General features: G+C 53.1%; 2 protein-coding genes across 2 annotated transcripts in view; both read left to right on the plus strand.

The window, feature by feature from the left end:
* Nucleotides 1-4,046: 4,046 nt before the first annotated feature.
* AURANDRAFT_72169 (hypothetical protein) lies at nucleotides 4,047-7,324 on the plus strand (the record flags this gene model as incomplete). The annotated part of the gene is made up of 14 exons (XM_009041314.1): nucleotides 4,047-4,147; nucleotides 4,184-4,398; nucleotides 4,635-4,672; nucleotides 5,097-5,128; nucleotides 5,163-5,292; nucleotides 5,352-5,562; nucleotides 5,634-5,671; nucleotides 5,724-5,857; nucleotides 5,911-5,934; nucleotides 6,001-6,259; nucleotides 6,309-6,500; nucleotides 6,537-6,693; nucleotides 6,768-6,939; nucleotides 6,995-7,324. 14 exons carry the CDS (start codon nucleotides 4,047-4,049, stop codon nucleotides 7,317-7,319), a joined length of 2,028 nt encoding a protein of 675 aa, XP_009039562.1.
* Nucleotides 7,325-7,916: 592 nt separating this feature from the next.
* AURANDRAFT_72170 (hypothetical protein) overlaps nucleotides 7,917-13,308 on the plus strand; it is a gene marked incomplete at both ends in the record, with an annotated part of 5,968 nt that continues 576 nt past the window's right edge. The window contains 16 exons of the mRNA XM_009041315.1: nucleotides 7,917-8,012; nucleotides 8,374-8,679; nucleotides 8,936-8,964; nucleotides 8,997-9,080; nucleotides 9,192-9,257; nucleotides 9,568-9,913; nucleotides 9,971-10,327; nucleotides 10,412-10,939; nucleotides 10,985-11,572; nucleotides 11,625-11,966; nucleotides 12,011-12,268; nucleotides 12,568-12,648; nucleotides 12,735-12,894; nucleotides 12,921-12,985; nucleotides 13,043-13,073; nucleotides 13,223-13,304. Coding sequence (XP_009039563.1) covers nucleotides 7,917-8,012; nucleotides 8,374-8,679; nucleotides 8,936-8,964; nucleotides 8,997-9,080; nucleotides 9,192-9,257; nucleotides 9,568-9,913; nucleotides 9,971-10,327; nucleotides 10,412-10,939; nucleotides 10,985-11,572; nucleotides 11,625-11,849 — 2,625 coding nt within the window. The remainder of the gene's footprint in view (nucleotides 8,013-8,373; nucleotides 8,680-8,935; nucleotides 8,965-8,996; nucleotides 9,081-9,191; nucleotides 9,258-9,567; nucleotides 9,914-9,970; nucleotides 10,328-10,411; nucleotides 10,940-10,984; nucleotides 11,573-11,624; nucleotides 11,967-12,010; nucleotides 12,269-12,567; nucleotides 12,649-12,734; nucleotides 12,895-12,920; nucleotides 12,986-13,042; nucleotides 13,074-13,222; nucleotides 13,305-13,308) is intronic.

Raw genomic sequence — 13,308 nt, forward strand, 5'->3', positions numbered from 1 at the left:
TCACGTAGTACACGCAACGCACAGCAGGGTTAGGATCGACATGAGTTCGTGGGGCGGCGGCGGGTGCGAAGTGGGGTCGCCGAGTGGGGCCCCTTCCGGGCCGCCGCGAGCAGAGGAGAGACCGAGGCAAAAGGTTGCTAGGCACAACCTACTTTTGAAAATCTCAGGATTGCTTTTGAAAACCCGGAGGACTTTTGAAATTCGGCGGGTCGGAAGTCGGCTAGAGAGCGAAAGATGCAGACTGGGCTGGTGACAAAGTAAACAGGAAATCAACATCTGGAGTGATGCTCCAACTATCCGGAGCCGCAAGGAGCGGAGTGCATATAGAAAATAGTTATATTATGGGAAAATTAAAGTCAGTCGGACATTCCAGCGATTTCATTGGTCGAGGACAGAAGGTAACACGTATTCTTTGTCCGACGCCACACGCTGCGGTACCTGGAGGTATTTTTGTGAATGGGTGGCCTCGGGACGCCGCCAGGTGCCCGGGACGCCGCCAGGTGCCCTTCATCGCAATTTTGAAGAAAATGGTGCGTCTCGGACAAAAGATCGCTACTCTGGTTTTCATAGCTTGGCTATTTTCTATATGGTAGGCTCCTTAGGTAGCTGGCTTATCGCCAAGCGCACTTTGATTGTGCTTAATCACACGAGTTAGGAATCTGACTCGACGGGTCTCGCTAGTTAAACGCTCGTTTCGCTAGTTAAATGCGCCGCCGCGACGCCGACTGCAGCATGCCGACAAGGGCAGCGAGGAGCCAAGTTGCCGGCAAGGACGCCCGAGCCGCAGGCCCCGGGCGCCTATTTCTAAAAGGTCGCACCTTTCAGGTCGCGTCTGACGTCAGCACAGGACTGGCGAGGTCCCAGGGCGCCCAACTCTAAAAGGTCGCACCTTTCAGGTCGCGAGGTGACGTCAGATCGCGAAACCGCGTCGGCCGGCCGATCTGCCGGGCGCACCTACTTCTAAAAGGTCGCACCTTTCAGGTCGCGTCTGACGTCAGCAGCCACTCGATAGCGAGGGCCCGGCACGCCTAAAACTAGAAGGTCCCACCTTTCAGGTCGCGATCTGACGTCAGAAAGTCGTCGAACCCGACCGGTGACCTAGTTCTAAAAGGTCGCAACTTTCAGGTCGCACCTAAAAGGTCGACTCGGTCTCGCTAGTTAAACCTGGCGAGACGAACGATTGCCAACCCGTGCGCACGCGGTCCGTCGACACGAACGAGATTCGCAGGTCGGAGCGCGGCGGCAGGCGCGCAGAAATGGACGAAGGCAGCCCGATGGGAGCGGCGGTGTGCACCAAAATCGACTTCAAGTTTAACTTCAATAAAATACTGGGCAGCGTAGATCTGGGCAGCGCTAACATCCGTCGGGTGGTTCTCTAACCACCTAACCCCCCCACCCCCCCACCCTAACCCAAAGCTGGCGGTGCGTTAACATGCGTCGGGTGGGAGTAGTAACATACTGCTGACTGCCGGAGGCCAAACCGAAGCGCTTTATGAAGTCAAGTTGAAGTTAATTTTCGGCACAGCTCGTCCATCGGGCTGCCGATCGTCCAGCGGCTGTATGTCCTGCCGCCGCGCTCGGACCTGCGAATCTCGTTCGCGTCGACGGGCCGCCGTGCTGGCGAGCTGGCAATCGTTCGTCTCGCCAGGTCTAACTAGCGAGACCGAGTCGACCTTTTAGGTGCGACCTAAAAGGTGCGACCTTTTAGAACTAGGTCACCGGTCGGGTTCGACGATTTTCTGACGTCAGATCGCGACCTTTCAGGTCACCTGTCAGGTGCCTACCTAGACGTCGGCGGCGTCCAGCTAGAGGCTCTCGGGACCTTTCAGGTCCTGTCTGGTGTCGGGCGAGACGCCCCCTCGGACCTACCAGGTCGCGCCGCGTCTCCTGAAAGGTCGCGTCACGACCTAAAAGAACGGCGACTCGAAAGGTCGGTTTCGTCAGATCGGCAGCGACCTGAAAGGTCGGCGACTAAAAAGGTTTCGCCAGGCAGGCCCGGGGACGGCTCCTTGAGGGCAGGTTGCCCCGCTGCAAGAAGCCCGTGCGGCCTTCAAGATGCCGCATTACGACCGGCCCCACCTACCAGAACAAACGCGTTTAACTAGCGAGACCCGGCGAGTCAGATTCCTAAATGAATCACACTCGCGTTCTAAGGGCGATATTCGCCGCTTTATCAGAGCGGGGCCCCAGGGGACCCACAACGCCCCCAGACAACAGTACGCCGGCGGCTGCGGGCTTTTTATCGAGGCCTGGGCCCGGATTGGGCTGAAACCAGACCGCGTCGAATTTCCTGTGGGCGAGGTGCAACTCAGAGGCGCTTTAGTTCACGTCGCTGCGGCTCGAGGGCCGCAGCTGGTGTAGCAGCATCGTGGAACTCTCGTGAGTGGCATCGGCGGTGAGCTTGTTTGAGCTTGAGAGCTCGAACGAGTCGATTCTCAGCACTCGTTTAGTTGAGCCTTCACAAGCGAAACGAGAATTATGCGGTGTACTCTGACTGAATGCTAGTCTGGATTCAACATCATCTGCTTGGGGCGCGATGAAGAAAGTCTGGGCACTGCTCGGGCTAGCCTCTGGGGCTGCAGAGGCAAGTTTGGCAGCGGGCAAGACATGACATTGCAAAATACAGATTGCAAGAGCGTGGGCTGGTAACAATCTTCGGTATATGTGACCACAAGGTGAAGCTCTCCAAAGACCTCGGGAATCGCCAATGGCGCCGATGCAGTTGTATCAGGCCTACTCACTGAGCCCAGAAGTACCCAAGTATCCACTCGACGTTCGGGCTGAGTGCGAAATTGTTCCATGTTCATAGTGGCTATCGAGTGTTTCCATAACATACCGCCAGCTCTCAACACAACGATGAACTCGAGCGTCTCACACATTTCATTGTCCCATAACTCAATAACAGATTCCCAGCGTGGGTTCTCAACTTCATTGGCAATATGGGTCATTTTCGATTGCGAGCCATGATGGACGGCCACGAAAGAAGATAATGCTGGAATGGGAGTTTGAAGCCATTTCCGACCCTTGACGTAGACTGGCTCGAGTGAGCGGGCTTCGATGATTTTCACGGTCAGCATAGACTGACAGATACTGTATGACAGCGAAAGCCGGCCTACGCTAACTAGATTTTACTTGACTTTCCCTTGCTATACTATCGGTCTATCTAGCTACCATGCGCACTCCGACTTCGGTGTCGCGAGGTGTTAAATAAGAGGGGGGATATATTCCCGTATCTTCAACACTCAGCATTGTACGTTTCCTTTGTTGACCTTCACCTTGTACTTCAATATGCTTTCTTTATCTCAGTAGCCTACTGCCAGTGAGCCGGTAATCTCGGGTCCCGGCTACATCGCACCCTTACTTGGGGTTGTTGCTGTCCTGAGTAACTTTCTTCCAGCTCCAGACACTGTCAAACACCGCTTTTTTTTTTTTTTTTTTCCAGGAGCTGCGCGCGCGGGGAAGATGGCCGAGTTTGAAGGGACCGCGCCGAACTTAAGGGATCGCCAATAAAGGGGCGCCGACGACGGCGGGAAACATGCGAAGTTGAGGTTTTGTGTTCCGGAACCGTGTTCCGCTAAATTCGAGGGCGTGCGTCCGGAACAGCGTCTGGGGGCTGCGCCGGTACGCCGGAACGGCCGGGAGCGCCCGGAGTCGCGCGCTCCGGAACACAGCCTCCTGCCGGCGCACGCGCGCGGCGCGCGCCCGAACATGTCGGGCGAGCTCGTGCTGTCGGATTCGATCTCTGCGGCTGCGGTGTGCGCGTCCCCATTCGATTTTGGCAGCCCCGTATATATTGCCGTTACAGTTTGACACATCGAACGATATTGACCCCCTTGTGCTGTTTTCTGTCCGATTGTAGGTTCGAATACCCACGCGCGCGTCGTCGTCGTCGTCGTCGCCGTCGTCGTCGTCGCCGGCGGCGGCGGCGGCGGCGGCGGCGGCGGCGATGCTGCTACTACCCTAGATAAATCAGGCGCACTTGTTGTGCAATGACGACAACCTGACCTCGCCTCAGGGAAATTCCTGTTTTTGCAACCTAGGGCGCCATGCGTAATTTGCCTGGCCTGATGCCCAGGTCTCTGGGGGCTGATGCTCGACGCCCAGGTCTGAATGAAGTCCCTGTCTCACGACGCGCACTAAGCGTGCCGTGAACGGGCAGTTGAGAAGACAAATCCGGCCGGAGATCTACCGGAACACCGGAGCGCGCCGGAACACGCCGGAACACGACCGGAGGACGCGAACCGGAACATGCGACCGAGGGGCCCGGGAGAGCCGGAAGCCGGAACATCCGCGAGACCTCTACCGGAACATCAGGGCCGGAACATCAGCGCATTTGGTGTTTGACAGTGGCTCCAGACAACTCCACTCACGTTACCAACGCAAAACGCAAACGTCCATGTCTGGTGTATAGCACCAGACACTGCCAATAGCCAGGCCGATGTCAATCAGCCCTTTCTATTGAACTAAGGGAGAGGAAGGAGCCCGGGGGCCTAGAGGTAGTAAGCCTGGCGGCCCTGTGATTGTATCGCTGTACACCCGCATACCACCGGCATACGACCAGCATAGCAGGTGCATACCACCCGCATAAAACCCGCATAAAACCCGCATAAAACCCGCATAAACCCGCATAGTAGGCGCATACTACCAGGCATACCGGCGGTCAGTCCCCTCGGTAAGGGCCCGGGCCGTCTCGCCTCGCCGCGGCGCAGCCGAGACACAATATTGCGCGAGCTGTCGCTTAACATGGTTATTAAAAAACGCTCGTGTCTTGAATCTGGTACCGACGATGGTTTCGATACTGATTATGATGCTACCCAAGAGCCAAACAAACGCCATAAAACAGCAATTGAACAAGAGATTGAAGAAGCCGAGGAGTATGAACGGCGCAAAGAGACAGAGCAACGCCGTGCTCGACCGTGTCTTCGATTGCATGCATTGAGCAAATCTGATACGAGCACGTAACAGGGGCACAGCAGCTTAAATTATTGTCGCTGGAACACCAGCATCGTCGAAATAAGGCACCAGAGACTTCTGAATCCGACAAGTTCTTCCCGTTGTCGACTTGATAATTGATATTTTTACATTAGTGTACGCAGGCGTTCAAGGGCGAGAGCGAGGCACCAACTCAGTTCCGCATCCTTGTCCTATTCGAGTTCATGTAGGCTAGCCTTGGAGCGATCATCAAAGACAGATCAAGGATTCGAGCCAGATGGAGAGAGTGTTTCTCCAAACAAAGATTCGGCTGAAGAGATGCGTATAGATCCACTAAGAACGAAGAGGAACGTGAAGTTGGTACGGTACCGTGTCAACTGAATATCGCATGAGCATCATGTGATTTTGAGATGTCCCAGATGACTGCGTGTGCTGAATCTGGTGAGAGGGAGGATCTACCAGCTACCGCGAGTGATGATGATGACGCACCACACGTTGCATGTAGCGCGCTGGGTAAGCTACGCCTTCCGCGCAGCTTACTTGAAAAATGGGTGGAAGAGCCATTCTTTGAAAAGGCTGTTGTTGGCTGCTTTGTTCGCCTGGGTGTGGGTAAAATACCGGCATCTCCTAGTCATTCTCTTTGTGGTTTATAGTTCGCTCTTCAATTGAATGCTAATACACGCCATTACTTACTTTCCCAGGCAAAGCACCAGGTGCACGTGGCGAACCTCAGTACAAGGTGATGAAATACAAAGTTTGTTAGTGCGAATTTCATCGCATCAATCTCTCAGGTATGTGAAATAATCAGTGTGGATGAGTATAAGCACGCCTATCCTTTTGGAGAGTTTGAGACGCGGAAGGCATTGATGCTTCGCATTGGTCGAAACCAACGCCTTTGGCGAATGAGTGTTATCTCCAACCACAGGTGCTCGATGCATCTCGCAAGATATGTGGACCATTCACTTTGATATATTGTAGGTTTACGGACGCAGAGTTACAGGAGTATTCTTGGACTGTGCACTTGACGAATTAATCTCCTACACCTTGTAATAAGATATTCGTACCTAGGTGGCAAAGTATCATGCGCACTGAGCGTCAAAAAATACCTTCAGTGATAGAGATAAATAGACGTAAAGCTCAAATGCGCAAGGCAGTCTTTGGAGTTAGAAGTGGACCTCAGCGCACAGATTTAGATCGAGATGAGGTCCAAGAAATGGCAAGTCTGAGCAATGATGTTCACTGGGTTGTTGCGTCAGAGAGCACGGCTGCATACTCAGAGATGGATGTGGCAAAAATTGTGGATGCACGGCGGAAGCGAAACGAGGCGGTAACAATAACAGCTTGATTTCTGTCAGATTTGAACATTTCGAGTGTAGGCGCGATTCCGTGATAGGCATGTAGGAACTGTCGCTCGACTGAATCATGGACAAACTCGCACGCGATATGAACATGAGGTTTATAGTGCACGCGATGCTTATGCTTCCCTTCTTGTTTCGCATGGCAACAAACTTGAAATCACACCTGAATTAGAAGCCGCTATACAGAAGGTTCTAGGCAAACAGCGTCTCGTACGGTAATATTGAAACATTAGTGTTGTAAATTAGGTTGAGTGTGCAGAAACGTGGCAGCGCGCTGACAACGATGGTTTTGAGCGCGATCTTGACGTTCTGGCATCGATGCTCCTTGAGTCAAGGCGAAACCAACTGCCTGGGACTGCTAATGGAGAGACGGAAGACTGTCGCATCGCGCGCAAATTGTACCGTCAAAGAGCGGTGCCTCTCGTTGATAGCCCTTCTTCTTCGCGCAGCCTTGCGTGATCTTGTGTGTACGTTTAGGAGAGACTCGTCAAAGGCTTGTCGACTTTCAGAAAAATGCGCAAGATATGCGGAAGAAGCTTGACATTGATGCACCTTCTCGGACCTCAACGCTCCATGCAATTAACGAGGCCAAAAAACACGAAAACGCACTTGCTGACATGGCATACGGAGAAAAGAAAATCCGAGACGAGTCTTTACCAGCCAGCGCCTCGTCAGACTACAATCAGCGATGTAAAATGGATTAGGCATGATCGTGATGCAGATGTTGACCACTCAATATTTCAACGCCGGGCGACAAAGCCAACAATGTTGTGGACCACCAAGAAGAAACATAGCATTAGTTCGTCAACTATCACCGACCAACCTGAGACTGAAGCGTCTGCCATAGAGAATACTACGTACAAACAGCTTACAGTTTCGGAGTCGGTCTCCAATCCAAGTACCCAGATAGAAATCTCCACCGAGGATGAAGGTTCACAGCGACTGAGTGACCAGTCACGCATGCAGCGCCAACGCAATGGGATGTCTCTTCACGAGTACCTTTCCAAAGCACGCGCTACCACTAAGTAGCCTTTGGAGAAAACTCGCGAGAGAGTGCTCCAGCTCAAGGCAGGTGATAAATGAGTACTTATAGAATCTATTTTCCGATGGTGAGTTGGTTTCCCGCGTATTTCTCAGTCTGACTGCATTAAGGATTTGGACGTGCTTGATACATACACGAGATTAAGAGTAAGGTTGGGTGGATTCCAAGTGGGTTCCTGTATACTTGTTGGGAGAAGTTAGCCCGGGGTTTGAGCAATGAGTCCACGTCAGCATGCGGAAGCTATTGGTCGGATTCTGGTTGCTTCGGAATGCGGGAAATTGGACGAGGCCCAGTTAGGGCAGGACGCGGGATTTTAAGTACCCCCTGCGCGCGCCGCTTGCGCGCGCCAACTTGTCTCCGGGGAGGAGTCAGCGGGCTGCATTGTAACATACCCCGCCTCAAACCTCGCACTTCAACAAAGACCTTAGTGTAAAGAAAGGCCCGGCACTCGACCTCGGCGCCGGCCGTAGCGCGTGACGACGAGTAGCCCAATCGCGCGAACGCGGCGAGGCCGCTCCTTACCCGACGCGTCGCGCGTGGGGAAAGGACCGGAGGGCTAAGACTCGGTGGAAGTCGGCGCAGTGATGGCGGCCGCGCGCGCGCGCAGTGGCCGCGGTGTGCTCGAATCGATCTGTGATGCGCATCTCGACCTTGGCGGTCGCATTCTTGCGTCCGATCTGGTCCATGGGTCCGTCCGACCTGCCTGGAGGCCCCAGCACTGACGTGAGCAGCCCCTTGGCCAACCAGGTACACTCGATGACGCTGTGCGCCATGCCAGTCGTTCGAGGCCGCCCCGCGAATGGCTCCGGTCACGGCGCGGTCCATGGCGCGGCGCTGTGCTCGCCGACATACTAGAGCGTGGTACTTGCCGCTCGGCTGCGCGTGGTGCCACCCTGGGGCTGCCGCAGAGGCACTGGAAGCTGTGCCGCCACTGGGAATCGCCGCTCCGACGCCCAAGCGTTCGACGACACAGCCAATTCCCGCGAGCAGAGCACCTCCGGAGTCACCCATGGGTACGAGGTGTCAACCGCCGCCACCTAGGCCCCAGGCGTCGCGCTCCACGACCAGCTCGGCGCGAGGGGCTGCCTCTCGGAGGACGAGCGCCGGCGCCGAGTCGAGTGCAACATCAGCTCGAGTTCGAATCGACCAATGGGAAGCTCGCACTCGCGCGCGCGCGGCGACGCCATGGCCTCGATTCCGAGCCGACCAACTCGGCGCATGACCCCAGCAGCCCCCACGGACTACCCTACGAGTCCGCTGGCCGAATCCGCGCGATTGGGGCGTCGCGGAAGGCGACCCCCGGACGCGGGTGCCGGCCCTGTGTGTAAAGGGAATAAAGCCTTCACTGTATACTAGAAAGGTAGATATTTACACTGCCCTACCAACCGGTGGGGATCTAGTAACACTAAGCTGTGAGCTGCAATCGCGCTCCCAGGCTCCTCGGTCACTAAGAGTGTGCAAGAGAAAGAAAGGAGAGGATACCGCTTCCGCGTATCCTCGTACAAAAGATACAAGTGAGCAACTAAGCTAGCATATATCCACTGCACTATGAACCTCAAGCTAATAAGAGAAGTATACCTTGAAGGGACAATTCCCGCTACAGGCCCCCAAACTTGATTCATACCGTCCTCGGTATAGCAGAGCTTAACGAACCAATGGTTTAGATACCTTGAGCCGCAAAGAATATCTCAAATGTGCAAGAAAAATCATAACATAGCGAATAACACCAACCAAATCACTCTCCAAAAGTGATATCAACTAGAACAGCAATAGGGTAAAAAGAAGGATTCATTCCTCATCGTCATCATCACGATCACGTAAATTATTGAGGTAACGCTCCACCTTCTGGCACATGGTAGAAGTGAGATTGGCTTCATCACCTCTATAAAACTTGAGAAGAGCAATGACTGCACTCAATACGTTGTGTAAGTGAAGAGAGCGGGCCATGTATCTTCCATAATCGACTCGTCCAGATCGGACATCTTTCCATGGCTCTCTCCTATATTTGTACAAGTTTTTATCGTTTTGATCCCTTATGCCAAGAAGTTGATCTTGAATCATCTTGAGTGCAACTGTCGCTGTCTTTCCTAACTCGTAGACCATGAACTTGGTGTAGAAGAGTCCGCCTGTTCGACCACCTTCAGTTTGGTATTGAGGGTTATCTCTGAGGTAAGTTACAGCTCTCTCACCGGCCAGTGCTATTATTATTGTACTAGAACCGACCTTATATCCTAGGGAATTGGTAGCGCCGATGATAGAAGAAGAATTGGACCTCACCAATTCATGGGGTGAGCAAACCCATACTCTCGAGCGTGTGCTCAAGGCCCTGATATTAGACTTGAACCGAATCCATGAGCGTGTAGATGTTTTACAAAAAAACCACGGTCCTAAAATAGATGCGATAAAATGCGGTCTTGATGTTCTTGCAGCGAATGTTCAGGGCTTCCAAACGCAGGAGGAAGGCATCAAATCACAATGTCGCGAGCGTGCGATTCTGCCAGATGCACGCCCAAAGAATGAAAAAATAGCACCCATTCGACTGCCAGCTGCAGGCGAGTGCAGAGAGCCACCCGCGAAAGTGGTTATGGGTAGCGCGCCTCAGCTTCAGATTGGTAATAAACACCCAGTTTTGGCCCAGAGACAAGGAGGGCATTATCCATTGGGTGCAACGCGTCTTAAGGCACGGCAGAGATGGCGATGGGCTCTTATGAAGATTCGGATGCAGATGATACGGGGGCGGATACCAATGACATCGGTCGTCATCGGGAGAAAAAATTCCATTGCAGTCCGTCTTAGACAGGTGGAAGACCTGGTGGACAACACAGACTACAAAATCCGATTCATCTCAACTCACGCTGGTCCTGAAAAAGTGAAGAAGCTACTGCAAGCAACAACCTGGCTGGAGGAAGCTTTCGTTGGAGGTTTGAGTCAGGAGCCATCAAATTTTTCCGGGGTGTTGAGTCGGTTGGCACATGTGGAGCGCAAATGTGACACTGTATGTCATCTTGCGACCGCGGTCGATGCTCGTGGTCAAGCACTCTCTGGTGAGTTGAAGGGAATTCAAGAACATCTGGTGGAGGTTGCTAGACACGCAGCGTGTGCATTCAAGGATGCAACATACCTGCGTTCTAAAACTGAGAAGACTGAAAAGGCCATTAAGAACGCTCTTCCTCGTGCCCGTAGAGAGGCGGTGGGGCTCATGCGTGCGCTCCGGAACACGTGTTTTGCTGCAATGAGATCGCGCGATATAGCTGTCTTGCCTGGGAGTAATAAGCTTATGCAGGGGTGGTTAGCACCCATGTACCACCAGCTTGAGCGCGCTAAAGAATCTCTCCAGATTCCATCGTCAGGGTATGAGATAGACCAGGAAAGTTCTGTCAACTTGAGCCAATGGCGAGTCAATGCCCTCGCGATGGCTCGCTATCTACACGTGAAATTACGGGATGATGAACGCATCCAGGAACACTTAAATGTGTCAACACTGAAGGACGTGCCTATCGACATTGTTGGCGATCAGGCTTACAATGTTGAGAAAGCTGCTGATGTGGGATTCATAATTGAAGTCGTGGACAAAATCACGCATGCCCGCGAGCTCGCAGCAGCCAGTGTCCTCCCATTATTTTAGTGTATGCCAGATATATTTTTTTGATAGGCGGAAGCTTGTTTGCGATCCCTCGTTGATGCTTTAGCTATGGATCACGATGAATATTCAATGCGTCCCGGGACGATCGCTCTGCAACTTTGGTGTCTTGGGCCTCAAGGCCCAGACGGAGGAAAAATGCGTTCTCACTTTGATGCGCTTGATGCCGGGGTAGTCGCAGCACAGGCAGCCTTGTCGTTCGCACCTGAGTTATCGTTTGTGGAGGAACTGGCCAGTCGCATTGGGGCTGTCGAAATGACGGAGACCAATCGCCGACTCGAGCACGATACCCCTGATGGTACCGTCATTGACGCAGCCACAGCGAAACGGACACGCGATGATATCGAACACTTCCGAATGGTGCTTGCGGAAAATTCACATTCGCTTGGTAGCCTTCGATCTGAACTACAAACCAAGGCAGGGCAAGTGGATACATCAAGTTCTCTAGAATTACTGCGACGCGAGATCGTTCGGCTCGATTCTTCGACCGTAGCCAAAACCCAACTAAATGCTGGTTTAGCCACAAAGTTGGATCGCCGAGATCTTGGGCGCATAGCAGCGATGATTGCTAATGGTGACCTTGATGGCATCAACACAGCTGTCTGACCCGGAGCTATCAATTTTAGGAATTCCAGGCAACTGCACATCACAGGTTGCTTCCAAACTGCAAAATCCCACCTTCCGCTGCCTCTGCTGTGATAAACCGCTGACCGTAGCCGCCAATACACACCTGCGCATTTTAAGTGAGGTGAGCACGCTCGTGAAAACAATGACAAAAGAAATCTGTACACATCTTGCAGGGGCGGATTCAAACACTTCCCAGTCTCGCGTCAGATCGCATGGCATCAGAGTTTGTGAGTTCTGTGTCCTGTGGTGAGACTAGTGACGCTGGGCTACGTGGAGTGAGCGCTGACGATGACTCGCTGGAGACAATGCTAACAACTAGACCAAAAACAATGGGAGGATCGACGGATGGGATTTCTTTGGCATCTGGGTGCGTTCTCCACTACTGCTAGCTTTGTATAGTCGCATGCGCAGGGCCACGTTCAGTCGATATCCAAGTCTGCTGCCAACGCGAAAGCCTGTGCGAGCAAGGCTGAAGGAAAAAAAAGGGCACATCAGTCAACTTTAAGCCGGAGCAGCTATACGCTTGCCCAGAGGGTGAATATCCAACAGTTCAAGCAAGTGGCATCCCAAGTGAGGAACCGCGACTGGTATGACAAACCACCATGCAGCCGCGTCGACGCACGCAGGCTCCACCATCCAGGAAGGGAAGCAGGCTCGGCTTCAAAATTAGTAAATACCCAAACAAAGCTTATCTCCATGCGCGCACGCCGATGCCCCAAGCTCACGAACGACAGAACTCTGCTCGCTTCCGTCCACTTGGCCTTTCGTATCTCCCACTAAGCCTGAGGCTAAAGGAAACAAGGTAAACTCCCCCCACGAGGGGAGGCTGGGCTCAATTGAATTCGATAATGCCAGAATGAAGACCGGCGGGCCGCGCTTGGATGGCGCAGCCACCTCAGCCACACTCTACCATGATGCTAGAGAGTTTTCTTTAGAGCATTAGCTTGAGTCACCGTCATTCCCCATAGTTTACATTACTTTGCTCCCTCACTATCGCGACGTCACACTATGGAGATGGCACTGCACTCCCCCGTAACGTTGACCTCAACGTTCCTCATCCGAGTCACCTTAGTTTGGGGTATTTCCCCTAGGTTATGGTTGCCCTTAGCCTATTACAGGCTGCTATATATATTAGAATGCAGACTTCATACGGAGCTTGGGAGATGCTTGGGCATTAGAAATAAATGTCCAATTTAATAATTTAATTATTTGGCAATGGACGCGCCTCTACGATCCCTGCGACTGCATTTTGGCTCGAGGGAGGGTGTGCGTTGGCACGATTTTGGAGAAGAGTGGTGAGATTAAGACTGCCAAGTTTCAGGTCTGAAGACCATGGGGTTGCGCGCGCGCGCCCATCGTCTAAAAGACCATAATGTGTGCGGTGTAGTGAGAGCGAGGGGTCGCATCGCCATGATCGTCGCGCGCGAGCCCCAAACTTTGTAGGCTTCATCTCTCATAAGGTTAAAGTGCTTGTGTGAGCTCTAGCTGTGTACCAGGCCAAAATGTAGTCCCGGTGATCGGTCCATCGCATGAAACGAATGCGTGTCACGGCAGCAATGCCATGACTGTATTCTGGGTCGCAGCTGTGCTACAGCTTACGGTAGCACTCTAATACACACATAGGTCGCGTCCACAAAGTTTGGGGCTCGCGCGCGACGATCATGGCGATGCGACCCCTCGCTCTCACTACACCGCACACATTATGGTCT

Source organism: Aureococcus anophagefferens (genome assembly GCF_000186865.1).
Source record: "Aureococcus anophagefferens unplaced genomic scaffold AURANscaffold_20, whole genome shotgun sequence".
Lineage (NCBI taxonomy): Eukaryota > Pelagophyceae > Pelagomonadales > Pelagomonadaceae > Aureococcus > Aureococcus anophagefferens.